At 43.7% G+C, this 27315-nt stretch overlaps 3 protein-coding genes across 4 annotated transcripts; all 3 read right to left on the reverse strand.

Annotated features, from left to right (window-relative positions):
- Positions 1-264: 264 nt before the first annotated feature.
- Positions 265-4249, reverse strand: LOC121840627 (inhibitor of growth protein 4-like). The gene is made up of 8 exons (XM_042304996.1): positions 4156-4249; positions 3774-3845; positions 3089-3255; positions 2879-2993; positions 2067-2181; positions 1820-1964; positions 1620-1681; positions 265-620 (listed from the first exon to the last, which is right to left on the reverse strand). Exons 1-8 carry the CDS (start codon positions 4190-4192, stop codon positions 581-583), a joined length of 753 nt encoding a protein of 250 aa, XP_042160930.1. The 5' UTR covers positions 4193-4249; the 3' UTR covers positions 265-580.
- Positions 4250-4431: 182 nt separating this feature from the next.
- LOC112222717 (NOP2 nucleolar protein homolog (yeast)) lies at positions 4432-11033 on the reverse strand. Its single transcript, XM_024385441.2, has 16 exons — positions 10883-11033; positions 10001-10128; positions 9814-9856; positions 9646-9713; positions 9244-9497; positions 8890-9088; positions 8529-8728; positions 8303-8392; positions 8025-8112; positions 7731-7871; positions 6446-6585; positions 6238-6327; positions 6004-6126; positions 5728-5825; positions 5482-5618; positions 4432-5371 (listed from the first exon to the last, which is right to left on the reverse strand). Exons 2-16 carry the CDS (start codon positions 10104-10106, stop codon positions 4902-4904), a joined length of 2247 nt encoding a protein of 748 aa, XP_024241209.2. The 5' UTR covers positions 10107-10128; positions 10883-11033; the 3' UTR covers positions 4432-4901.
- A 5969-nt stretch (positions 11034-17002) lies between these two features.
- LOC112222507 (ribosomal RNA small subunit methyltransferase NEP1) lies at positions 17003-23834 on the reverse strand. 2 transcript variants are annotated; one of them, XM_042304997.1, is made up of 5 exons: positions 23409-23832; positions 22925-23026; positions 22701-22842; positions 18185-18393; positions 17003-17454 (listed from the first exon to the last, which is right to left on the reverse strand). In XM_042304997.1, the coding sequence occupies exons 1-5, from the start codon at positions 23556-23558 to the stop codon at positions 17341-17343; spliced, it is 717 nt and encodes a 238-aa protein (XP_042160931.1). In that variant the 5' UTR covers positions 23559-23832; the 3' UTR covers positions 17003-17340. The 2 variants fall into 2 exon arrangements, with proteins under 2 accessions (XP_042160931.1, XP_042160932.1); XM_042304998.1 differs by lacking the exon at positions 17003-17454 and adding an exon at positions 17461-17904 and having other exon boundaries at positions 23409-23834.
- Between the last annotated feature and the right edge of the window lie 3481 nt (positions 23835-27315).

The following is a 27315-nucleotide window of genomic DNA, read 5'->3' on the forward strand; positions in this document are numbered from 1 at the left end:
TAAAAAGTAAAATGTAGTTCAATCAACTAACTACCAAACAGATAAAAGCGCTGTCTTAAATGAACCTTTCCTCACTCACGCTGTCAGGGTAAAATGCATTTTTTTTTAGAGCACACACAATATAATCGAAAATGATGTAACAAACTTGAAAGCACAATAGTTCTCGATGGTCCAACACTGCATCCATTACAATATGGCAATCCACTTCACTCCAGTCAATCACATGTAGTCAAACACACACTACAGTATTATGGACACTAACTGTCAAATTTTAGTGTTTATTGTTCAGTTACAAAAAAATAGAAACAAAGAAAACTAAAAAAAAAACACAAAGCAACTCTCATAACTATCAACTCTCATAACCTTTGAAATATATTTAAATACATCTGTAACCACATATCTCCTTCACACTACATTAAATCAAGTAAACAAAAAAAGAAAGCACCAATTGCTCTATGCTAGAAGACCGATAAACAATGTAATACGATCCTGTGGACAGAAAATGTCACATTACTTTCTCTTCATTACTAACGTAGTATCCTGACTCGACAATCGGTTGGCCCCTAAGTACCTTAGGGGCTTACTTTCTCTTTCTGTCTTGAGAGCAGCGTGGACAATACCTGCAGTTAGAAAAAAGGAAATATTCAGTTGTAAACCTTAAAATCCCATCACTATTTCAGCTTTGTGAAAGATACATACTCACCGGCCAGTTTATTAGGTACACCACCCTGTTCATAAAAATGGATCGCTCCTACAGACAGTGAGTCACATGGCCGTGGCTTGCTATATAAAACAGGCAGACAGGCATTCAGTTACTGTTCGATTGAACGTTAAAATTGGCAAAACGAGTGACCTAAGCGATTTTGAGTGTGGTATGATCATCATTGCTAGGCGCGCCGGATCCAATATCTCAGAAACGGCTGCCCTCCTGAGCTTTTCACGCATGACAGTGTCTACAGTTTACCGAGAACGGTGTGACAAACAAAAAACATCCAGTCAGCAGCAGTCCTGTGAGCAAAAACAGAGCGTTGATGAGAGGTCGGAGGAGAAGGGCAAGAATCGTACAAGCTGACAGGCGGGCCCGCAAACAGACAAATAACGGCGCAGTGCAACAGTGCTGTGCAGAACGGCATCTAGGAATGCACAACTTATCGATCCTTGTCACGAATGGGCTATTATAGCAGACGACCACACTAGGTTCCACTCCTATCAGCTAAAAACAAGAAGAGCAGCTTCAGTGGGCACGCGATCACCAACACTAGACGATTGAGGAGTGGAAAAAAATTGCCTGGTCCAACGAATCCCGTTTCCTGTTGCGTCATGCTGTTGGCAGAGTCAGGATTTATTATAAGCAGAGTAAGTCCATGGACCCATCCAGCCCGGTGTCAACTGCGTACCGCTGTCCAATCTGCAGCAACTGCGTGATGCCATCGCATCAGCATGGACAAACATCCCTGTGGAACATTTCTGACCTGTAGAATCCATGCCACCAGAGAATTCAGGCTGTTCTGGAGCCAAAGGGGGGGTCTGACCCTGTACTAGGTGTGTGTATCTAATAAAAACTGGCCAGTGAGTGTAGTATGTACAGTTAGCCTGTGTCGGTTGGCTGATTCCCTCACCATTTCCCTCTTGGTTTCGTCGTCAGGCCCACGCAGGCAAAGTGGAACCACTCGATGGAACACTGCAAAAACAATCAACACAGGGGTTTGATGAAGTCTGTACACACTGTAGCTTTCAAGAACCAGGATCAACACAACAATATAGGTCAGGTCAGTGCACACACTGGGGGAACTCAGGGGAAGTTTCTGGGGAAACTCACATCTGTGTTGTCACAGCCAATCATCTCTCCATAGGACACCTGGTGACACAGGCAGTAGGTGGGCTCATTGGGGTCCACTGGCATGTCCAGCACGTCAGAGGGATGCACGTTCCCAAAGTTAGCAGCTGGAGCAGTGAACTCCCCCCTGACAATGAGAGAGTGGTGGATGAGTACACACACAATTAAGGCCAATGAAGAAGATTGTCTTCAAGGAAGGAAGTGATAGAGAGCACAATAACAAACGTACGGCTGGAGAAGTTTGACTTTCTTCTGTGCACTCTTCGGACTGCCATCTTCATCTGAGCTCTTCACTTTAGACCGAGTTTTAGCCACCTTCTTCTCTTTCAGCCCCCTGGACTCACCTGAAATATCAAAACATAGCATTAAATATACAGTGAGCTCCAAATGTATTGGGAAAGTGACTTTTAAAAAAAAAAATCGTCCATATCGGGTGAATTGTTTAGAAATTACAACACTTTTTGTACATAGTCACCCCCATTTTAGGGGACCAAAAGCAGTGGGACAAATTCACCTTTGTGTATTAAAATAGTAAAACGTTTATTATTTGGTCCCATATTCCCAGCACGCAACGATTACATCAAGCTTGTGACTGTACAAACTTTGTTTTGGTTGTGTTTCTGATCATTTTGGGCCTAATAGAAATGAATGGTAAATGCATTGTCATTTTGGAGTCACTTTTATTGTAAATAAGAATATCATGTTTCTAAACATTAAGGTCGATGCCATGATTATGGATAGCCCTGAATGAATTGTGAATAATGATTAGTGAGAAAGTTACACACAAATATACCGCCAAGACATGCTACCCTTTCACCATTAAGTCACGATTCATTCAGGACTATCCATAATCATGGTAGCATCCATGTTAATGTAGAGTGTTTAGAAACATTCTTATTAACAATAAAAGTGACTCCAAAATGACAATACATTTACCATTGTTCGTAATGATTTGATATTTTCAAGTGTGCCAAGATGCTACAAGGCAAACATTCAAGAGAAATAGACCTGCACGTACACACACCCACTTCAAATACGTACTTTTCTTTCCCTTACTGGAGGTGGAATCATAGTCTGTGCTCTCTATCTGCTTCTCCTTCAGGTCGGCCTCAAAGCGGGCCAGGTCTGTGTCCAGTCTCCGGATGTGCTTGTCCACCTAGGGAACAACCACTGCACTTTAGGATTCATTTGACTGACCCACACAGGCTCCAATACAAAGGAAGCACAGAGCTCCAAAGTACTACTACTGACCATCTCATAAGTCTGCATGGCCAGTTGCACTTTGTCATCCCCAAACTCCTTGCTTTTGCTGTACGACTGCTGGATCTGCCTCAGAATAGTAAGCTTCTGTTCAGACGAGAGGGTCCTGGCGTTGGATGTGTAATCCTTTGCCAGGGAGTCTATCTGCCCCTTTAGATCTGTGAGAAAGGCAGATGGGTTGGGTGAGAAGTTTGGATAAGCAATTTTTATCGATGCCACTGGTCTGAGAATATCAGCCTGATGTGGTGTGTGTTACTGTGTCACTTGCTTCCACATAACATTTTTTTCTTAATGAAGTATGTGTATCTAGGGCTTTTACAGGTATGAATGGATCTAAGAAATCCCAATAACGTCCTGCTATGTAAAGACGCCTCACAGAATTGTTGTGCAGTTTTTGGTCTATATGACCTGACGATGTTGGAAGATTAGCAGATCATTGAATGGTAAATTGTTGAGGACCGTGGACATGAATGTTCTTTATTCCTGGTAATCTGGTTGTTATGGAGTCTAGACAGATTTCATTTGCATACATTCATCATGGGCAATTCAAATGCACAACTTGTGGGTGTGTGAGTGGGATGACTGCTACTTTATTATGCATTGTAAACATGGTTCACACATACTCTGCAGAGTAGTGAATTGGTCGGTAACAGTTGTAGTTAGTGTTATTTCTCACCCTCCGTACGTTGATCCAAGTCCCTCATCAAATTGAAGTTCCTCTGCAGTTCAAATGGCAGGTTCTCTATGCCTGTGATGAGAAATCAACAATCATTAACTTTAACTGATTATTATTCTTTAATACAAACTATTGGTATAACAAATGCATCTTCAATTTGTGATGATACTCTAGCTAGCTAGGCTGCTGCCTAGCAGGCGAAACGACCGTTGGGGTGGCTTAGCTAGGTAAGTTAGCTAGCGGCCTAATTCTCCAAATAAAGCATTCCTTCTTGCAATGCATTGACTAAATATGCAGATAAATTCAAATTGATAGCTAAACTATCGAAAACATTAGCAGATTTGTATCTTTAATTTTTTTAAATAATAGAAAATTAACTCACTGTCCAAATAGTGTTCCAAATACATTCCCGCCGCCATCTTGGAAAATGTAAACAACACAACTTCCGGCGAGGACGAGTTATTTGGTTTGATCCGATCAAATCTGTACCGGTATTTTAATATCAATCGATAATGCATAAGGATATTGTATTTGCACTGTGCACTTACTGAATGTAATTGCTTAAACGTACTGTTAATGAAAACTATCTAATAACATATTTGATGTCATACACAGCCAACAATACTGCAGTAATATACAAATAAACACAAGATGGGGGTAAAATGGCAAACAGAGACATTTTATTGTCTCAAGGATTAGTCTTTACAATACATATCAATTTGATCAAAAGACACAATGTAATTAAACCAAACAGATAACATTGCAAGGAAGGAATAAAATGTGAAATGTTAAAATGTTTAACAAGAGTTGAAGTTAGAACTTTGCCCTCAACCACAGATCTAGGATGAGATTACCATATCCCTAACCTAAAACCAATCATCCAAGAGGGCCATGAAAAATATCTGATTTAGTATCTGTGTGGTTAGGGACAACATCTACTACTCCAAAGGGGGCAGGGGCTCAGGGCCCTCGATGGAGGGCCTGCTGCAGTGATTTTCAGTCCGGAGGGAGGCAATATTTATCCTAACTCTTGTGAAAATTACTTATCTGTCATGACAATTAGACCTCTCTAACAAGTGACAACTGCAAAATAATTAGTCTTCATTTTCATAAACATTTTATACATATTCATTGTCCAACCTCTTCTTTTTTCAGCAGCTTCTTCAACTTATTGAATTTGTTCTTCCCCATTCTCTTCTTGCTCTGCGTGGGGGATTTCCTCTGTTTATCGCCCTTTTTCTCAAACCTGCTCCCTTCCTTTAATTCTTTGGTCGTTTCCCCTTCTGTTTTGACTGTGTTGGACTTCTTGAGCTCTCCGTCCACTTTCACAGTCCCACCATCCATCTTAGCGATCTTCGCCTTTTTCTGCCCGGTTGGTTTCTCACTCTTTTTCAAGGTGCTTGGGTTTGTTGTTTTCTTGCCGATGCTTTTGGCTGGCTTCCCGTTGGCTGTGGCCTTCTGTGACATGGCTGGCTTGCCAGGGACTGGCTTCTGCTTCTTGGACTTGTTCTTAGACCCTGCTTTAGATGGCCCGTCCTCATCAGAGGAATTAGCTGTAACCTCTACTGCCTCAGATGGCTTGGTTTCCTCTTCTCCGTCTGGAATAGTGACAATAACAGGATGTTAGTTTTACATAACACAAGTGGTGTTTCCATGATACCGGACAAAGCATTGTGGTTTATTAGATCCAAGATGACATCTACTTTACCCTTTTCAACTGCTGTGGTTGGGACAGTGTTGGAGAACTTTTTCAGCTTGGCCACAAAGAAACCGTCCATGTTGTGGGAATGAGGATAGAACCGGCGTGAGAGTTTCAGAGAGGGATGGAATCGTCTCTCTTTGAATCTAAATGGAGAGAATATATTTGTTCATATTGCATGAGGAAATGGTTAGGGTGGTACGGGTAAATATCTGGATGAATGTGAATAATGTGGTGTTCTTATAACCCCTTTACCTGGTGAAGCCTTCTTTGCCAAAGTCCAGTCCAGTCTGGACAAGTTTGACGTTTCTTTTCTTGAGAGCGTAGTCCACTACCCACTCGTTCTCCTCCACCTGGTGATGAAGTCAATGAGGTAACTATTCTACTCCAAATTCATTTAACTATCACAGACATTTTGTACATACACCTAAAAAAAGGCTACAATACAAGAAATCATTGCAATTCACTTGAAGTAAAGCCTCACAATGTAGAATGTGTTTATTTGTCATCAGTGTGACACTGTGTTCCCACCATGATAGAGCATGTGCAGTACACCAGATAGCCTCCAGAGGGAGACTCAGCGTTGACCGAGTCGATGGCCGCCAGGATGAGCTCCTTCTGCAGGTGGGCCAACCGTTGGATGTCAGACTCGTCCTGAGAGACAGGACGTAGGATTAGGAAGACATGAACAGGAAGTTGTCATTAAAGGCCAGTGTCTACTATAAATCTAAAGGCCCATGTAGTGTATAATAGGTTTTTTCTCACTTTACTGGTCTTCACAGCAGGGTCTTTGGAGATGACTCCTGTGCCTGAGCAGGGAGCATCAAGCAGCACTCTGTCAAACCCACCCATTACCTGCAAATATAGTAACCAACAGGTTAACATACCATCAATGGGTGTAACATACATACTTATATTGTGTTTATACAGTACATGTATAAACTGCATGTAGAGCAAGAACCTCTCTCATTACCTTAGGGAACTGCCTCCCGTCGTAGTTACAGATCATTGAGTTGGTGACTCCCAGACGGTGGATGTTGCCCACCACACTCTTCAGTCTGTCAGCACTGGCATCATTGGCCACAATCACTCCTGTGTTCCTCATCAACTGGGCTGTGGGGGACACACATATACACAATAAATAAGTAATCAAATACAAAGACAAGTCTTGCCTGTCATGCCCCTAGATCAGGGGCCCTAAGCGAGATATGGTTGGGGGGCTACCTCACCTCGCATGAAAAACATTTTAGTTTTAAAGTGAATTTCCTGCAATTCTACACACTTTGCCATGACTTATGCCATTTTAATATGATATCTGAGTAAGAGTGACTAACAAAATCAGTGGGGGGGCCCTTGGGCACGTGCCCTGTGTGCCTGGTCAGTATTCAGCCATGATTAGATAGCTGGCTAGACTATCTTACCAATCTAAAAAGTGTTTGCTGACATGGCTAATTAAGTAATTGTGAGTAGCTAGGTTTCCATCCAATTGTTAACAGATTTTCATGTAAATATTCTAAAATCTAAATATGCACATTTTCCCACCAGTGGTGTATTTTCACCAAACCGACTTGCGTGATGACGAAGTGCACACAAAATGTACCTTTTCACGTACCAAATAAATATCTAAAGTTTCCATCATCTTTTCAACTCTACCGACAATTTGTTTCACAGCAGATGTGCCTACTCTGGTCTTGGTATGTGCACTCTCAGATGCAGTGCGTGTAGGATAGTCTACATTCGTTTTTTTATGGATGAAAGCGAGAATATTTGTATTCGTCAAACAGCAGTCATGCATCGATCATCATGTCACCAGAACAAGATCCTTGATATTTATTGGAGAGGAGCATCAAGCTCATCACCGTGCACTTTCACCACTTTTTTCATCTGTAGATGAAGAAATTGCATGGTTTCCCGAGTCACGTTTCCGCCGCCATTTCTCGCATAATTAATTTTACAGACACAAAAAGATCCCACCATGTCGACCGAACAAATTCAGACGGCAATTACAGTAATTTATCTAATTTTATACATTATGACTTTACTGGCATAAAAACTGGATGGAAACGTGGTTATTGACTGACATAGCAAGAGAAAAACTGCTGCTGCACAACCAAATGTCAAAATGAGGTTTTCTATTCTAACTCCCATGTCGCAACCCAAGAAAGGCTGCCCTTGATTGTTAGGCTAATTGTAGAGACCAACAGCAGTAAACAGTATTGTGATCATTGTCATTCAACTCTCATTTTTAACATCCTCACCCATATAGGTGGTCTTTCCCCCGGGAGCTGAGCTCATGTCGAGCACAGTCTCCCCCTCCTGGGGAGAGAGAGCCATGACAGGCAGGAAGCTGGAGGCTCCCTGCAGCATGTAGTGACCAGCTAGGTACTCTGGGGTCGCACCTGGGAATGGGAAAACACAGCTAGGGTATACACTCATCAATTCATGCATACTTACTCATAACACACAGAAAGCAGGATAACAGTACTAAATAGAGAATTAACAGTCTAATCTTTCATACAAATATAAAAAGGTTGGAGTGTGCTGGCACTGACCGATGGGTACTGAGGAGTCAAAGATGACCAGGCCCACTTTAGACCACTTCCCCAGAGGATCCAGATTCACCCCTCTGTTGATCAGGGCCTGGGACAAACATACATGTCACTTGGTCAGTCTGGCAGAGGAACAGGCATTACTAATAAGCATCCAATTATCCTTTGGTCTCATCCAAATGGACCTTTAGTCTTAATCCCTTCAGAGAAACACAAATGCCTAGGGGGTAGGGGTGGATTTGGGGCACCTTTATTTGATCCAAGTTGAAAGAGATTTTTACCTGAGCCAAGTCCCTCCTCCTTGTCTTCAGTGTATTGGTCCGAATGGTGACAGGTCGCTGAATTTCATTGGCCTCCAGGAAATCAATCAGCTAAAAAGCACATAAAAGGAGGGAAGCCTTAGCTTAGCATGATGACAAAACCATTACAACAAAACATAACCTTCCAAAGATTCCTGTTCATTTTGTGTTTCTATGACATTTGGGAGAACAAAGCAATGACACATACCTCTGACACTGGGAAGATATCCAGCAGTTTGTCTATGAGGAAATTGTTGTAGCTGTAGTAAGTGGAAAGATCCTTTTTGAGGAGAGAGAGGTACTCTGTTCTCTCTTTCCCCTCCTCCCTCTTGGTAGCAAAGTGAGAGAGAACGTCCACGTTGTCCTTTATTCTCTGGTGGATGGTCTGCAGGTCTACAAGCAAAACGCCTGCAATCACAGGAGAGAGAAAGAAACTCAGTACAGATGGAGTCCACAGGCACTGATAAAGAACATGTAGCAATGTGTAAACAGGCATAACATAAAGCAGAACTATTAAATCTAAAAATTACAAAATTTAAAAAAGGTACAAATCCAAGCTCTAAACTCACCCTCTTTTGCTATTTCCTCTGCTCCAGGTAGAATGAATTTGTCCATCTCATCTAAATTAGCCTGTACCGTGTCATCTTCATCCATGTCTTCATCTCCACTCTTCCTCTTATCATCATCCTCATCATCGTCATCACTCTCCTGGCCCATGGCTTCCTGCAGCTTCTTCTGCTTCCTGGCAGCTCGCTCGATGGGGAGCAGCTGAACGAGGGATGAAAAGAGGAGTATGGAACAGATGATTCAACAGACAAAGATTCAGCACCTTGCTACAGAACAGTAATAACTTTGAAGGACGAACATTGTTTTGCCATTTAGAACATGTCCTGGACACAAATTCAGTGAATAATTTCACATACCTCCTCTCCATCACCGTCTACTTCCCCCTCTCCTTCACTGCTGTCCTCCAATGCACCGTAGTCATCAACCAGGTCATCATCGTCACCATCTCCTTCAATTAGCAGTTTTTTCCCTTTATTGTTCTCCCCACCCTCTTGTCCCTCATCCTCTTCCTGCTCCCATTGGCTGTCACTGTCGTCCTCGTTATCTGATTGACCGACCTCACGCTTCCTCTTTGCTGGCTTCAGCCATTCACTATTTTCATCTGTGAATCCTTGAGAGCAGGGGAAACAAACCCATTAAATCCCCATAGACATTCATGGCTATTGTATTGAGAACACAGTGAATGGATGGGGCTGTCTGACTCTGGATCCACATGGACTGGGGTGACTTACAATGCTTACAAATTAACAGTAACTTACCTTTTTTTGGCTCCTCCTTCTCAATGCTTTCCTTGGGCTTTTTGGTCACTTGAGCTCGCTTCCCAGCTCTACAAAACATGATCATCATCTTCAGCAAAAGTGTGTGACACATTACAGTGATTTAAAAGAGGGATTGATAACATAACATCCAAAAGATTACAAACTGACCTTTTCCTGGACCTGCTTGACAGTCGTTTTGGTGCAGTATCCTCTGCAAATGACAAGCATAGTTATTTAGTAAGCATCCCAGTCATGCATCTTTGCTTTAGTGCCACTGTACTCCCAGCAAGTGAAGTTATACTGAGCATGACTTCAGCTCTTTAGAAGCTGTATGTTATAATAGCATCCCTCTCACCATCCGTTAAGAACTTGGCCAGCTCAGTCTCTGCTCCTTTCTGCTTCCTGGACTTCCGCCCCGGCCCCTTCTTCACATAAGTGGTGGGATCCAACTTCCTGCCCATGACTGACACCTACACAGGTAGTCTGGAGAGAAGATATAGCTCATGATCATGTTGGATTCACACACTAAGGCATAGGATCATGGAATGAAGGTAGTCACTATCTATGCACTGATGGCAGCTCTGAAAGCTGGTAGCTAGCTATATTCTCAGTAACATGTTGCTCAGAATCTGTTCCAAGAATGTTGCAAATAACAAAATTATAATTAACGACAAATCAGCTAAACTTTAAGTGTTTATTGAAAATGTTCCTGAAAACATATCACCTCTTAACTGACCAGCACTCTGATGTGGATAAATAAAAAACAATGTGAAATAGTCTCTAACATCACGGTGTTATATGTAACGTTAATTATTATAATACGTGGAACGTCCTTTTCATATGCCAAGTCGGCATTATTGTCATAAGAATGTTTGGTAGTTATCTAGCTATTTAGTTGACTGCTATTTAGTTTAACTGCTAATCGTTAGTACACATTTCCACGCATGCTGCCGTTATCCATCAATGGTATCCCCCCCAATATTCAAGTAGTGGTGATGTGCCGGTAATTAGTTAACGTTAGGTAACGACACATTGACTCCAGTTAAAAACAGACGAGTTGTATTCTAGAGACAAACCAACGTTCATCTCATGAGGTTGCTATGAGCCGTAAAGAATGCTAGTTAGCTAACATTAGTTAGCTGGAATTGTGTCTAATGCGCAGTCCAAATCCGTCACCATGACTTGTTCATTCACTTGTGTATGACACAAACAATCACGACAACTCTCCATAACTCACCTGTGCAATAGTTAAAGTATAATGTATTTATTCGATCCTTGATTCCAGTTCACAGATTAAATTTACGCACGTGTTTTTTTCCGAGCACAGGTTGATTCCCGGAAGAAACAAACATGCGTTTCCGGCGCATGTGATATACGAAGGCAAAATGCTAATCTTTACAGACGGAGCACAGTGTTTTCAAACTCTGGAAGTAGGTTGGACATATTCTGTCTCTTTTACATACTGACTGAAAATAAACTTTACTCATTTCGTTTCGTGAAAAATGTTCAGTTGGATGCATTGTCCCAATAATGTTAATAATGTTATTTCCCTAGGGCATTGACGATCATTGAGAATAATCAACCTTTTTCGATTATATACTGAACAAAAATAGAAACGCAACATGTAAAGCGTTGGTCCCATTTTTCATGAGCTGATAAAAAACAGATAGGAAAAGGCCGCACACTGCTGCTCATGCTCCCAGTTGATATTTATTTATAACAACGTTTCGACCCTTAAATTTTCATCAGGCATCCATATCCCAGGTGAGGTGGAAGGTCCTATATATAGGGCTAGTACTCAGTGACATTACTTGCTAAAACAGGAGGTAAAATGTATAACATAGGTTCACAATATTAACATTCAATGTATCAAAATATATGATCATACACAAGGAATGTGATCAATATTTCCAGTAATATACATACACATACAATATTCAATTATTATTATTATTTTTAAATAATTTGGACATTTTTGAAACTGAAATAAAAGATCACAGAAATGTTCCAAAAAAGTATTTATCTCAAATTGTGCATACATTGATTTATATCCCTGTTAGTGAGCATTTCTACTATGCCAAGATAATCCATCCACCTCACAGGTGTGGCATATCAAGAAGCTGATTAAAAAGCATGAGCATTACACAGGTGCAACTTATGCTGGGGACAATACATGTGCAGTATTGTCACACAACACAATGCCACAGATGACTCAAGTTGAGGTAGCATGCAATTGGCATGCTGACTGCAGGAATGTCAACCAGAGCTGTTGCCAGAGGTTTTAATGTTAATTACTCTTCCATAAGCCGGCTCCATAGTGGTTTTAGAGAATCAGTATGTCCAACCGGCCTCACAACCGCAGACCACGTGAAACCACGCCAACCCAGGACCTTCACACCTGGCTTCTTCACCTGCGGAATGGTCTGCGACCAGCCACCTGGTCAGCTGATCAAAGTGGGTTTGCACAACCAAAGAATTTCTGCACAAACTGTCAGAAACAGTCTCAGGGAAGCTCTTCTGCGTGCTCGTAGTCCTGCAGTTCAGCATCGTAACCAACTTCAGTGGGCGAATACTCACCTTCGACGGCCACTGGCATGCTGGAGAAGTGTGCTCTTCATGGATGAATCCCGGTTTTAACTGTACCTGGCAGGTGGCAGACAGAGTGTGTGGCGTCGTGTGGGTGAGCGGATTACCAATGTCAACGTTGTGAACAGTGCCCCTTGGTGGTGGGGTTATGGTATTGGCAGGCATAAGCTACAGACAGTGAAAACAATTACATTTAAGCAATGGCAATTTGAATGCACAGAGGTACCGTGACGAGATCCTGAGGCTCAATGTCGTGCCATTCATCCGCAGTCATCACATCAAACTGAAAATGTCCCTGTTCTTCCTTGGTCTGCCTGCATACTCACCAAACATGTCACCCATTGAGCATGTTTGGGATGCTCTGGATCAACGTGTACAACATGTTCCAGTTCCCACCAATATCCAGAAACTTTGCACAGCCATCGAAGAGGAGTAGGACAACATTCCACAGGCCACAATCAACAGCCTGATCAACTCTATGCAAAGGATTCAGATCCAGGCCTTTTTTTTCAGGTATCTGTGGCCAACCGATGCATATCTGTATTCCCAGTTATGTGAAATCCATAGATTAGGGCCTAATGATTTTATTTCAATTGACTTATTTCCTTATATCAACTGTAACTAAAATTATTTTAAATTGTTGCATGTTGTGTTTATATTTTTGTTCTGTGTTAAAGGGAGTGAAAATCATGTAGAAAAACTAATGTCTCTCAAAATATAACATTTAAATGACTTCTCAAAGTGTGAATTACCTGGTACGAAGAAGAGCAAATAACAATTAAGCACCACACAACCCCGACTTTATTCCTGAGACGTTTTGTTCTCCTTCATTGACACTCACAGACGGTAGTTTTATTATAGGCAAACAAGCGCGACCAACCGGTACACGCACACACCTAAGCTTTGCTGGCAGTAAGTAACAGGCTCAACCAACAGTGTACAGTCGTGGCCAAAAGTTTTGAGAATGACACAAATATTAATTTCCACAAAGTTTGCTGCTTCAGTGTCTTTAGATATTTTTGTCAGACTACGGAATATTGAAGTATAATTACATGCATTTCATAAGTGTCAAAGGCTTTTATTGACAATTACATGAAGTTGATGCAAAGAGTCAATATTTGCAGTGTTCTTTTTCAAGAGCTCTGCAATCCGCCCTGACATGCTGTCAATTAACTTCTGGGCCACATCCTGACTGATGGCAGCCCATTCTTGTGTAACAGTATAGACTTTACGTCCCTCCCCTCGCGCGAACCAGGTGTCGGTTCTGCACACCTCAACAGTCACCCTCGAAGCATCGTTACCCATCGCTCCACAAAAGCCGCGGCCCTTGCAGAGCAAGGGGAACCACTACTTCAAGGTCTCAGAGCAAGTGACGTCACCGATTCAAACGCCACTAGTGCGCACCACCACTAACTAGCTAGCCATTTCACATCGGCTACACTCACCCCCCTTTTGACCTCCTCCTCTTTCCGCAGCAACCAGTGATCCGTGTCACGGCACCAATGTAACAGTATAGACTTTACGTCCGTCCTCTCGCCCAAACCTGGGCGGGAACCAGGGATGCTCTGCACAAGTCAACAGTCACCCTCGAAGCATCGTTACCCATCGCAAGGGGAACCACTACTTCAAGGTCTCAGAGCAAGTGACGTCACCGATTGAAACGCCACTAGTGCGCACCACCGCTAACTAGCTAGCCATTTCACATCGGCTACACTTGCATAATCAATGCTTGGAGTTTGTCAGAATTTGTGGGTTTTGTTTGTCCACCCGCCTCTTGAGGATTGACCAGAAGTTCTCAATGGGATTAAGGTCTGACACAGGACTGATGGTAGCGCTCACCTTGTCTTCTCCGTACAAGCTTTTTTCCGGATGCCCCAAACAATCGGAAAGGGGATTCATCAGAGAAATTGACTTTACCCCAGTCCTCAGCATCCAATCCCTGTACCTTTTACAGAATATCAGTCTGTCCCTGATGTTTTTCCTAGAGAGAAGTGGCTTCTTTGCGGCCCTTCTTGACACCAGGCCTTCCTCCAAAAGTCTTCGCCTCACTGTGCGTGCATATGCACTCACACATGCCTGCTGCCATTCCTGAGCAAGCTCTGTACTGGTGGTGCCCCGATCCCGCAGCTGAATCAACTTTAGGAGATGGTCCTGGTGGTTGCTGGACTTTCTTGGGTGTCCTGAAGCATTCTTCACAACAATTGAATTGCTCTCCTTGAAGTTATTGATGATCCAATAAATGGTTGATTTAGGTGCAATCTTACTGGGAGCAATATCCTTGCCTGTGAAGCTCTTTTTGTGCAAAGCAATGATGACGGCACATGTTTCCTTGCAGGTAACCATGGTTGACAGAGGAAGAACAATGATTCCAAGCACCACCCTCCTTTTGAAGCTTTGCCATGAAAATTAGCTCAGTTCATTTGCATGGCAAAGAGGGACTTTGCAATGAATTGCAATTCATCTGATCACTCTTCATAACATTCTGGAGTATATGCAAATTGCCATCATACAAACTGAGGCAGCAGACTTTGTGAAAATGTATATTTGTGTCATTCTCAAAACTTTTGGCCAGACTGTATGTTGGTTACAGGCTTGTTAGTTTTCTTGCTCCTGGTGACCCGTCCCGCGTTCAAGATAATTATCTTGAAAAAAACATGTGTTTGTTTCGAACGACCGTTTGAAAACTGAAATTGTTGTTTTTTGTAAATTGAAATTGATAACAAAACGTCGTCATCATTTCGATCGCTAACGTATCCCACTTTCCCAACTCACTGTTTAACCAAATATATTAACGTTAGCTAGCTATCTTTTACTTTATTTGCTCGAGCACAACTTGTAATCAACGATATGCCTAGAAATGACCGCAAAAAGAAAGATGTCAAACGAGAGAGAAAGGGGAAAGTTAACATAGAATCAAAGGGAACAGTTACAGTAATCAACCGAGGACAAGAGAAAGTTAAACGTAAACCGCCAGTAAAACCACCGGTCAAGTCGCCCGTGAAGCAGCAAACGAAGCCAGTAAAACACCCAGGTGGTCGGGGTCTTGGGAAAGCAGGGGCTAGACGTTTGGCTCAGCTATTGAAGCGTTCAATCCAAGAGAAGAAGAATGTTACAGGAAACGAAAAAGTGCCTTTGCCAAGTGAGTGATCTAGCTAGCTACTTTAGCTTGTTCAATATTTGCTTGCTCATCATATTGTAGCACATTCGGGGGGGGGGGGCATGCCCCCATTCCCAGGTAGCACAAACCCACAGAGTTCCTATCTTTAACAAACCTCTGGCCCGGTGTGGGCTAGATGTGGATGCTAACGTTACCTGGGAACCGGGACCAGTATGGCATCTGTCAACTCCTAGCTGTTACACGAAGAGTTCGGCACATTTTGACGAGGTCATGTTTTGGATCAAGGTTGCTACACTACCCCCATCCTTCGGAGAGCACATTCTTCATATCTTCAATTTTGAAGTATGTGATGTTTATGTCAATTCAAATATTTGATAACCAATGAGTGTATCCCCATCTTCATCTCGATCCGTATCGAGCGACCCCAGTTCGTCTCTTCAAATACCAGGCAGAGGCTGCATCTGCACCCAAAATCAACAATGCAATGCATGTGACTACCAGGGTCTCCCAGCTCATCATTCGGGTAGTCTCCCAGTGCAAGCACCGGGGTGGCATCTCCATTGTGGACCTCAAGCATGCCCTGGCTGCTGGTGGCTATGATGTCACCAAGAACAATACCCGTGTGAACTTAGCTGTGAAAGGCCTGGTGAGACACTGGTGCAGAATACTGGAGTTGGTGCATCTGGGTGATTTAAACTCAACAAGGTAACTGTTTAAGTAATACATTTCTGTCCATGGTGGTTTTTGTTTTAGCTCCTTGGCAGTTTGATTTTCCACTGGCTCATTTCAACTGAGTAGGAAGCAAATTGCACCATGGTGCATAATTCACTGTCAAACCACAACCAGTTATTTGGGAATTTTGAAGTATGCAGATGTTTCTCTCATCTCCTGACCTAAAAACTACAGAAACTGACGTATGAGAAGAGAATTAAGACAAGAGCCATGAGAGACCGTGCAGCAGTCGAGAGAGCCAAGCAGAGACCGTGCAGCAGTCGAGAGGGCCAAGCAGAGAGACCATGCAGCAGTCGAGAGGGCCAAGCAGAGAAAAGGAATTTTGAAGCCAGCAGCAGAGAAAGGAAAGGCCTTTAAACCAACAGGAAAAGCTCTGAAACCAGGAGCAAAAACTAAACCAGCAGGCAAGTCACCTAAACCAGCTAGCAAGGACAAGACAGTTGTTGGAAAAGGTCAAAGGGAAATAGGAGAGACCAACACATGTAGGCAAAAGCCACAAAGCAGCAGGACAAGCATCAACATCACCAGCCAAGGTCCAAAAAAAACAGGCTACAAAGCCCCTAAACCTGCAGGAAATGCCTTGAAAGCAGCCAATCAGAAAACCTGCAAAATGGTTGTAACCCCCAATACAAAGCCACGGATACAGCGACCTAGGGTTGCCAAAAGACGTGCTTCCTTGTGGAAATGGACCGAGAGTATGGACTAAAAGAGTAATATGCCAGTAGATGTCAAACTACAATGTTATATTTTGTCAATCATTATTGTATTGGTTTTTATTACATTGTTACTCCCAAATTACATGTACATTGAGTGATTATTCGACCAGTACTACATGAAAATGACTTTTCTCCCCATCATGAGTGAAATTGTTTTGTTCCCTACTCTCCTAGTCTCTTTGACAAGGAACAGTGGAAACATGAGGACAAACTATACCATTTATTTCCACTGTATAACCATGGGAACAATGATGCACTGAATACATGTATACAAAAACCAGTAGGAAGACCATATTTGGTGCCAAGTCCTTACAGATGGTGTATTCAAAACAGTATTTATTTCATATTCAAACTTTGCCTAAATTGAGAAATGTAAGATACCATATTTTACACACAATACATACACCCATAGAATCATACGAATCCACAGGAGGTAATTGGTGAAGTGGATCGTTTCTGTACAATGTTCCTTGACTGTCCGATCCATTTCTAGTCCATGTTGACAACAGTTTTAGCTGGAGCAGCAGTGTGCTGTCAACTTCATCACAACACGCCCCAGACCTCCTCAAAGGCAGAGCACATCTTGGCACAGGTGAGGGCAGCAGAGAGAGGGTAGTTACTGATGGAAACAGTCTTCTCTGTGTAGTCCACATTCACCTAAGACAGGAGAGGACAAGCAGAGAGAGGGTAGTTACTGATGGAAACAGTCTTCTCTGTGTAGTCCACATTCACCTAAGACAGGAGAGGACAAGCAGAGAGAGGGTAGTTCCTGATGGAAACAGTCTTCTCTGTGTAGTCCACATTCACCTAAGACAGGAGAGGACAAGCAGAGAGAGGGTAGTTACTGATGGAAACAGTCTTCTCTGTGTAGTCCACATTCACCTAAGACAGGAGAGGACAAGCAGAGAGAGGGTAGTTACTGATGGAAACAGTCTTCTCTGTGTAGTCCACATTCACCTAAGACAGGAGAGGACAAGCAGAGAGAGGGTAGTTACTGATGGAAACAGTCTTCTCTGTGTAGTCCACATTCACCTAAGACAGGAGAGGACAAGCAGAGAGAGGGTAGTTACTGATGGAAACAGTCTTCTCTGTGTAGTCCACATTCACCTAAGACAGGAGAGGACAAGCAGAGCTCAAACCAATGCATAATCATTTACCAAATTCCAGCTCCTTTTTTTTCATTGGTAGGGACTAAATAAATAAAATCTACCCCCAACATCTATATTTCTAAAACAAACTACCTACATCAACAGTACCTAAATCAGATTCTGCCCCAGAGAAGTAGGATGAAGATGCCCCTGAAGTAGTAATGAGGGAGGGTAAGTGAAGCTGATCCTGGATCTGTGCACACGGGCCATTACCCTAGAGCCTTAAGCTAAAAACTCACCGCTCCGTGTGCAAATGCTCCGACCACCACAGTGGCGGGCCCCTCCTCTGGTACCACGGTGCGGGCGCCCACTGCCTCCCCAGAGGAGAACGAGGTACAAATACGGGGGCAGCCAGGGGGCAGGTGGTCTGACACAGGGTTCTTGATGAGCTTCAGCAGGCGCTGGGGGCCGTCAGCCGCCCTCACACTCAGCTTGTGCAGGAGCTGGACTAGGAGGAAACAGAAATACAAGTGGGATGAAACAAGAGAGAGGGAGATATACAGTAACTTCTGGTCACAATTTGTAGACTTTACATTCTCCCACCATTAGCTCTGACAAATTGAACACCCTAGTCATTGGCGACGCCGTTACCCGTAGTATTAGATTTAAAAAGAATCATCTAGTGATCATACACTGTTTACCAGGGGGCAGGGCTACCGACGTTATGGCTAATCTGAAGATGCTACTGGCTAAGGCTAAAACTGGCGAGTGTAGAGAGTATAGGGTTATTGTTATCCACGTCGGCACCAACGATGTTAGGATGAAACAGTTTGCGGTCACCAAGCGCAACATAGCTTCAGCGTGTAAATCTGCTAGAAAGAGGTCTCGGCATCGAGTAATTGTCTCTGGCCCCCTCCCAGTTAGGGGGAGTGATGAGCTCTACAGCAGAGCCTCACAACTCAATCGCTGGTTGAAAACGGTTTTCTGCCCGTCCCAAAATATATAATTTGTTGATAATTGGCCCTCTTTCTGGGACTCAACAACCAAGCCTGGCCTGCTAAGGAGTGACAGACCCCATCCTAGCTGGAGGGGTGAACTCATCTCATCTTAGAACATAGACAGGGCTCTAACTCCTCTAGCTCCACAATGAGATAGGGTGCAGGCCAGGTAGCAGGCTGTTAGCCAACCTGCCAGCTTAGTGGAGCCTGCCGCTAGCATAGTCAGCTCAGCTATCCCCATTGAGACCGTGTCTGTACCTCGATCTAGGTTGGGCAAAACTAAACATGGCGGTGTTCGCCTTAGCAATCTCACTGGGATAAAGACCTCCTCCATTCCTGTCATTATTGAAAGAGTGATCTCAATTCTCAAAATAGGGCAATTTAATGTTAGATCCCTCACTTCCAAGGCAGTTATAGTCAATGTACTAATCATTGATCATAATCTTGATGTGATTGGCCTGACTGAAACATGGCTTAAGCCTGATGAATTTACTGTGTTAAATGAGGCCTCTCCTCCTGGTTACACTAGTGACCATATCCCCCACATAGGCGGAGGTGTTGCTAACATTTACGATAGCAAATTTCAATTTACAGGGGGAAAAAAGACGTATCGTTTAGTCATGAAATCTATGCAGCCTACTCAATCACTTTTTATAGCTACTGTTTACTGGCCTCCTGGGCCGTACACAGCGTTCCTCACCGAATTCCCTGAATTCCTATCGGACATTGTAGTCATGGCAGATAATATTCACATTTTTAGTGACTTTAATATTCACATGGAAAAGTCCACAGACCCACTCCAAAAGGCTTTCGGAACCGTCATCGACTCAGTGAGTTTTGTCCAACATGTCTCAGGACCCACTCACTGCCATAGTCATATTCTGGACCTAGTTTTTTTCCCAAGGAATAAATATTGTGGATCTTAGTATTTTCCCTCATAATCCTGGACTATTGGACCACCATTTTATTACGTTTGCAATCGCAACAAACAATCTGCTCAGACCCCAACCAAGGATCATCAAAAGCCATGCTATAAATTCTCGGACAACCCAAAGATTCCAAGATGCCCTTCCAGACTCCCTCTACCTACCCAAGGACGTCGGAGTCCAAAAATCAGTTAACCACCTAACTGAGGAACAAAATGTAACCTTGCGTAATACCCTAGATGCAGTCGCACCCCTAAAAACAAAAAACATTGTCATAAGAAACTAGCTCCCTGGTATACAGAAAATACCAGAGCCCTGAAGCAAGCTTCCAGAAAATTGGAACGGAAATAGCGCCACACCAAACTGGAAATCTTCCAACTAGCTTGGAAAGACAGTATCAAAGAGCCCTCACTGCTGCTCGATCATCCTATTTTTCCAACTTAATTGAGGAGAATAAGAACAAACCAAAATGTATTTTTGATACTGTTGCAAAGCTAACTAAAAAGAAGCATTCCCCAAGGGAGGATGGCTTTCACCGGCTTTCATTTTCACAGCAGTGGTAAAATCATTACCTTCTTTGACGAAAGATCATGATCATTAGACTCCTCTTTAAATCTGCATATTACTCCAAAGCTCAGTTGTCCTGAGTCTGCACAACACTGCCAGGGCCGAGGAGCAAGGGAGATACTCAAGTTTTTTAATACTATATCTCATGACACATTAATGAAAATAGTCATGGCCTCTAAACCTTCAAGCTGCATACTGGACCCTATTCCAACTGAACTACTGAAAGAGCCGCTTCCTGTGCTTGGCCCTCCTATGTTGAATATAATAAACGGCTCCCTATCCACCGGATGTGTACCAAACTCACTAAAAGTGGAAGAAATAAAGCTTCTCTTGAAAAAGCCAAACCTTGACCCAGAAAAGATATCAGTTTGTCTCGGTGGATGGTTTGTCTTCTGACAAATCAACTGTACATTTCGGTGTTCCTCAAGATTCCGTTTTAGGACCACTATTGTTTTCGCTATACATTTTACCTCTTGGTGATGTCATTCGGAAACATAATTTATCACTGCTATGCGGAAAATACAGAGCTGTACATTTCGATGAAACCTGGTGAAGCCCCAAAATTGGAAGCCTGTGTTTCAGGCATAAGGAAGTGGATGGTGGCAAATGTTTTACTTTTAAATGTGGACAAAACAGAGATGCTAGTTCTAGGTCCCAAGAATCAAAGACATCTTCTGTTGGATCTGAAAATCTTGATGGTTTTACAGTCATCTCAAATGAAACGGAAGGACCTCGGCGTTACTCTGGACCCTGATCTCTCAAGAATATTTCAAGGACAGCTTTTTTCCATCTTCGTAACATTGCAAAAATCTGAACATTTCTGTCCAAAAATCATGCAGAAAAATTAATCCAAGCTTTTGCAGCTTCTAGATTAGACTACTGCAATGCTCTACTTTCCGGCTACCTGGATAAAGCACTAAATAAACTTAAATTAGTGCTAAACACATATCTACACGTACACTACAGTCACAAGACGCAGGCCTCCTTACTGTCCCTAGAATGTCTAAGCAAACAGCTGGAAGCAGGGCTTTCTCCTATAGAGCTCCATTTTTATGGAATGGTCAGCCTATCCATGTGAGAGAAGCAGACTCGGTCTCGACCTTTAAGTCTATATTGAAGACTCATCTCTTCAGTGGGTCCTATGATTGAGTGTAGCCTGGCCCAGGGGTGTGAAGGTGAACGGAAAGGCACGGGAGCAACTAACCGCTCTTGCTGTCTCTGCCTGGCCGGTTCCCCTCTCTCCACTGGGATTCTCTGCCTCTAACCCCATTACGGGGGCTGAGTCACTGGCTTACTGGTGCTCTTCCATGCCGTCCCTAGGAGGGGTGCGTCACTTGAGTGGATTGAGTCACTGACGTGATCTTCCTGTCCGGGTTGGTGCCCCCCTCGGGTTCGTGCCGTGGAAGAGGTCTTTGTGGGCTATATTCAGCCTTGTCTCAGGGTAGTAGGTTGGTGGTTGAAGATATCCCTCTAGTGCTGTGGGGGCTGTGCTTTGGCAAAGTGGGTGGGGTTATATCCTGCCTGGTTTCCCTGTCCGGGGGTGTAGTCAGACATCTCCCGACCCCTTCTGTCCCAGCCTCCAGTACTTATGATGCAATACTTTGTGTCAGGGAGCTAGGGTCTCAGTCTGTTATATCTGGAGTATTTCTCATGTCTTATCCGGTTTCCTGTGTGAATTTATGTGTATTTTTCTCTCCCCCCCACCCCCCTCCTCCTCCCCAGGACTACCTTGCCTGATGACTCCTTGCTGTGCCCAGTGCACCTGGTCACGTTGCTGCGCCAGTTTCAACTGTTCTGCCTGCGGAACCCTGCCTATGGAACCCTGGCCTGTTCACTGGACGTGCTACCTTGTCCCGGACCTGCTGTTTTGGACTCTCTACCGCACCTGCTTTCTCTAACTCTGAATGATCGGCTATGAAAAGCCAACTGACATTTACTCCTGAGGTGCTGACCTGTTGCACCCTCTACAACCACTGATTATTATTATCTGACCCTGCTGGTCATTTATGAACATTTGAACATCTTGGCCATGTTCTGTTATAATCTCCACCCGGCACAGCCAGATGAGGACTGGCCACCCCTCAGAGCCTGGTTCCTCTCTAGGTTTCTTCCTAGGTTCTGGCCTTTCTATGGAGTTTTTCCTAGCCACCGTGCTTCTACAGCCACATTGCTTGATGTTTGGGGTTTTAGGCTGGGTTTCTGTACAGCACTTTGTGACATCAGTTGATGTCAAAAGGGCTTTATAAATACATGATTGATTGGAGAGAAGGATGGTAGGAGAGTGAATGTATGAAGAGAAATTCAGCAGAACGTAGCAGGCTTACCCATGAGGCCACAGAAGCGGTTGAAGGTTCGGGGGATGCGTGTCTGTGGGTTGATCTCAATCAAGGCGTTCCTCTCTGTGTGGATGTAAACCTGCAGGAGACCTGCCCTGTTCAATGGACTGTCCATCAGCATTAACAAACACTGGGGAACAATGACAGGATATTGCTGGGTTAGAGGAGCGATGAAGAAAGATGACTAGGTCAATGTGAAAATGACAGCTTACCTGATGTGTAATGTCAGGTCGAATCTTCCCTGGGTCCCGCCCACTTTTGATGATCATGCCCTTGTGTTGGTCACAGTTCAGCAGTTCAAATGTCTTGCCAACCTGACGGGAAAGAGTACAACATGATTGACGTCCTTCATTGATTATGGTGCAAATTCCATGCCCACTATTTAGAACAGGGGAGGGGAGGGGGGGAACCGAGTTTGGGAAACCCTGCTTTAGGACATGCATCAGTGGGCCTGCAGGCAGGAGCTAACCAATAGCAAATAGTTTCATCCTGGTTCATTCAGATACAAAAAGTTACCGTGCAGAATGCAATATTCATATCACACATCTACCAGGCAAGTCTGGTTGAACAGGAAGCTATCTATATTGTTTATATCCAATAACGCGGGTAATCAGAGACGCAGCTAGCGGTAACAACGTTAGTTTGCAAACACAGCAGTTAGATGGCGAAAGTGGATAGCGAAATACTCGTCTTTACCTTCACTGTTTCCAGCGTTGCCCCCTCTAAAATAACTACTAGTCGCCTTTCCACCATGCGATCGTGCAGGCTACGCATATGTTTTGCTGGTTTGGGTTCATATTCGTCTAAATGCTCAAGACCACGCTTGTCTCCACTGTGGGCTTCCATGTTGCTTCGGGGTGGTAGTCGCCGGAATAACGCGTCATACTGATGGAGGAGTTCTGTCAAGGTTCTACCGCTCTTTTGAATAGCTAGACAGCAGTGGGCCGTCGATGGCGACAGATTGACGAAGACTGCATTTTCTGAGCGAAACTGACAAAGACGTACCTCCAACAACAGATAAAACCTCACATAATTCTGCCCAAAATCAATGACAGTTTATCTCAACCAGTTGCATATGGGCCTTTAGGTGAGCGCTGATGCCGCCCTGTGATAAGCAGTGGCCACTCTGTCATAAGGCAGGGACGCAAAATATTTATCATGTCCATTCCCAGCCGCCTCTCCAAGGTGCTGTTGGAGAGACGCAGCGCTACACCAACATTCCGTGAAAACATTAATCTAACACAAATCATGTAGCAGATATAGCATATGGTAGAACGAGTATGTGGATTTTTCTGGAGCGCTCAGGGCGGAGATAAAATTTATTTATTTATTTTATTTCACCTTTATTTAACCAGGTAGGCAAGTTGAGAACAAGTTCTCATTTACAATTGCGACCTGGCCAAGATAAAGCAAAGCAGTTCGACACATACAACGACACAGAGTTACACATGGAGTAAAACAAACATACAGTCAATAATACAGTATAAACAAGTCTATATACGATGTGAGCAAATGAGGTGAGATAAGGGAGGTAAAGGCAAAAAAAGGCCATGGTGGCAAAGTAAATACAATATAGCAAGTAAAACACTGGAATGGTAGATTTGCAATGGAAGAATGTGCAAAGTAGAAATAAAAATAATGGGGTGCAAAGGAGCAAAATAAATAAATAAATGAAATACAGTAGGGAAAGAGGTAGTTGTTTGGGCTAAATTATAGGTGGGCTATGTACAGGTGCAGTAATCTGTGAGCTGCTCTGACAGTTGGTGCTTAAAGCTAGTGAGGGAGAAAAGTGTTTCCAGTTTCAGAGATTTTTGTAGTTCGTTCCAGTCATTGGCAGCAGAGAACTGGAAGGAGAGGCGGCCAAAGAAAGAATTGGTTTTGGGGGTGAAAAGAGAGATATACCTGCTGGAGCGTGTGCTACAGGTGGGAGATGCTATGGTGACAAGCGAGCTGAGATAAGGGGGGACTTTACCTAGCAGGGTCTTGTAGATGACATGGAGCCAGTGGGTTTGGCGACGAGTATGAAGCGAGGGCCAGCCAACGAGAGCGTACAGGTCGCAATGGTGGGTAGTATATGGGGCTTTGGTGACAAAACGGATTGCACTGTGATAGACTGCATCCAATTTGTTGAGTAGGGTATTGGAGGCTATTTTGTAAATGACATCGCCAAAGTCGAGGATTGGTAGGATGGTCAGTTTTACAAGGGTATGTTTGGCAGCATGAGTGAAGGATGCTTTGTTGCGAAATAGGAAGCCAATTCTAGATTTAACTTTGGATTGGAGATGTTTGATATGGGTCTGGAAGGAGAGTTTACAGTCTAACCAGACACCTAAGTATTTGTAGTTGTCCACGTATTCTAAGTCAGAGCCGTCCAGAGTAGTGATGTTGGACAGGCGGGTAGGTGCAGGTAGCGATCGGTTGAAGAGCATGCATTTAGTTTTACTTGTATTTAAGAGCAATTGGAGGCCACGGAAGGAGAGTTGTATGGCATTGAAGCTTGCCTGGAGGGTTGTTAACACAGTGTCCAAAGAAGGGCCAGAAGTATACAGAATGATGTCGTCTGCGTAGAGGTGGATCAGAGACTCACCAGCAGCAAGAGCGACCTCATTGATGTATACAGAGAAGAGAGTTGGTCCAAGAATTGAACCCTGTGGCACCCCCATAGAGACTGCCAGAGGTCCGGACAGCAGACCCTCCGATTTGACACACTGAACTCTATCAGAGAAGTAGTTGGTGAACCAGGCGAGGCAATCATTTGAGAAACCAAGGCTGTCGAGTCTGCCGATGAGGATGTGGCGATTGACAGAGTCGAAAGCCTTGGCCAGATCAATGAATACGGCTGCACAGTAATGTTTCTTATCGATGGCGGTTAAGATATCGTTTAGGACCTTGAGCGTGGCTGAGGTGCACCCATGACCAGCTCTGAAACCAGATTGCATAGCAGAGAAGGTATGGTGAGATTCAAAATGGTCGGTAATCTGTTTGTTGACTTGGCTTTTGAAGACATGGAAAGGCATGGTATTTTATTTATTTATTTATTTATCCATTATTTTACCAGGTAAGTTGACTGAGAACATGTTCTCATTTGCAGCAACGACCTGAGGAATAGTTACAGGGGAGAGGAGGGGGATGAATGAGCCAATTGTAAACTGGGGATTATTAGGTGACCATGATGGTTTGAGGGCCAGATTGGGAATTTAGCCAGGACACCAGGGTTAACACCCCTACTCTTACGATAAGTGCCATAGGATCTTTAATGACCTCAGAGAGTCAGGACACCCGTTTAACGTCCCATCCGAAAGACGGCACCCTACACAGGGCAGTGTCCCCAATCACTGCCCTGGGGAATTGGGATATTTTTTTTAGACCAGAGGAAAGAGTGCCTCCTACTGGCCCTCCAACACCAGTTCCAGCAGCATCTGGTCTCCCATCCAGGAACTGACCAGGACCAACCCTGCTTAGCTTCAGAAGCAAGCCAGCAGTTGTATGCAGGGTGGTATGCTGGTAGGATAGATATAGGTCTGTAGCAGTTTGGGTCAAGAGTGTCCCCCCCCCCCCTTTGAAGAGGGGGATGACCGCAGCTGCTTTCCAATCTTTGGGAATCTCAGACGACACGAAAGAGGTTGAACAGGCTAGTAATAGGGGTGGCAACAATTTCGGCAGATAATTTTTAGAAAGAAAGGGTCCAGATTGTCTAGCCAGGCTGATTTGTAGGGGTCCAGATTTTGCAGCTCTTTCAGAACATCAGCTGGCCGGATTTGGGAGAAGGAGAAATGGGGAAGGCTTGGGCGAGTTGCTGTGCGGGGTGCAGTGCTGTTGACCGGGGTAGGAGTAGCCAGGTGGAAAGCATGGCCAGCCGTAGAAAAATGCTTATTGAAATTCTCAATTATGGTGGATTTATCAGTGGTGACAGTGTTTCCTATCTTCAGTGCAGTGGGCAGCTGGGAGGAGGTGTTCTTATTCTCCATGGACTTTACAGTGTCCCAGAACTTTTTTGAGTTAGTGTTGCAGGAAGCAAATTTCTGCTTGAAAAAGCTAGCCTTGGCTTTTCTAACTGCCTGTGTATAATGGTTTCTAGCTTCCCTGACCAGCTGCATATCACGGGGGCTGTTCGATGCTAATGACAATGGAATTAGAAGGAAACGTTTTACAGGTCTCTCCAATTAAATAGCCTAACCTAAATAGCGCCCAATTACTAGTCCTAACAGCTTGCCTGTCCACAGTTTTAACCTAGCTATTATAAACAAACACATTAAATGTATACGTTGATTACTCCATAAGAAATACAAGAAATACCCTAAACATTAAAAAATGCAACTTGCTTTTGTAGAATTATCAGCCACACATCTATGACCAAACCTCACTGATTCAGAGGGGTTGGGTTAAATGCGGAAGACACATTTCAGTTGTACATCTGTCTAGGTATCCCTTTCCCATTTCCCTATTTATTTACAGTTGAATATCGGAAGTTTACGTACACTTAGGTTGGAGTCATTAAAACTCATTTTTCAACCACTCCACAAATGTCTTGTTAACAAACTATAGTTTTGGCAAGTCGGTTAGGACATCAACTTTGTGCATGACAAGTCATTTTTCCAACAAT

Source organism: Oncorhynchus tshawytscha, linkage group LG23 (genome assembly GCF_018296145.1).
Source record: "Oncorhynchus tshawytscha isolate Ot180627B linkage group LG23, Otsh_v2.0, whole genome shotgun sequence".
In the NCBI taxonomy this organism is placed as follows: Eukaryota; Metazoa; Chordata; class Actinopteri; order Salmoniformes; family Salmonidae; genus Oncorhynchus; species Oncorhynchus tshawytscha.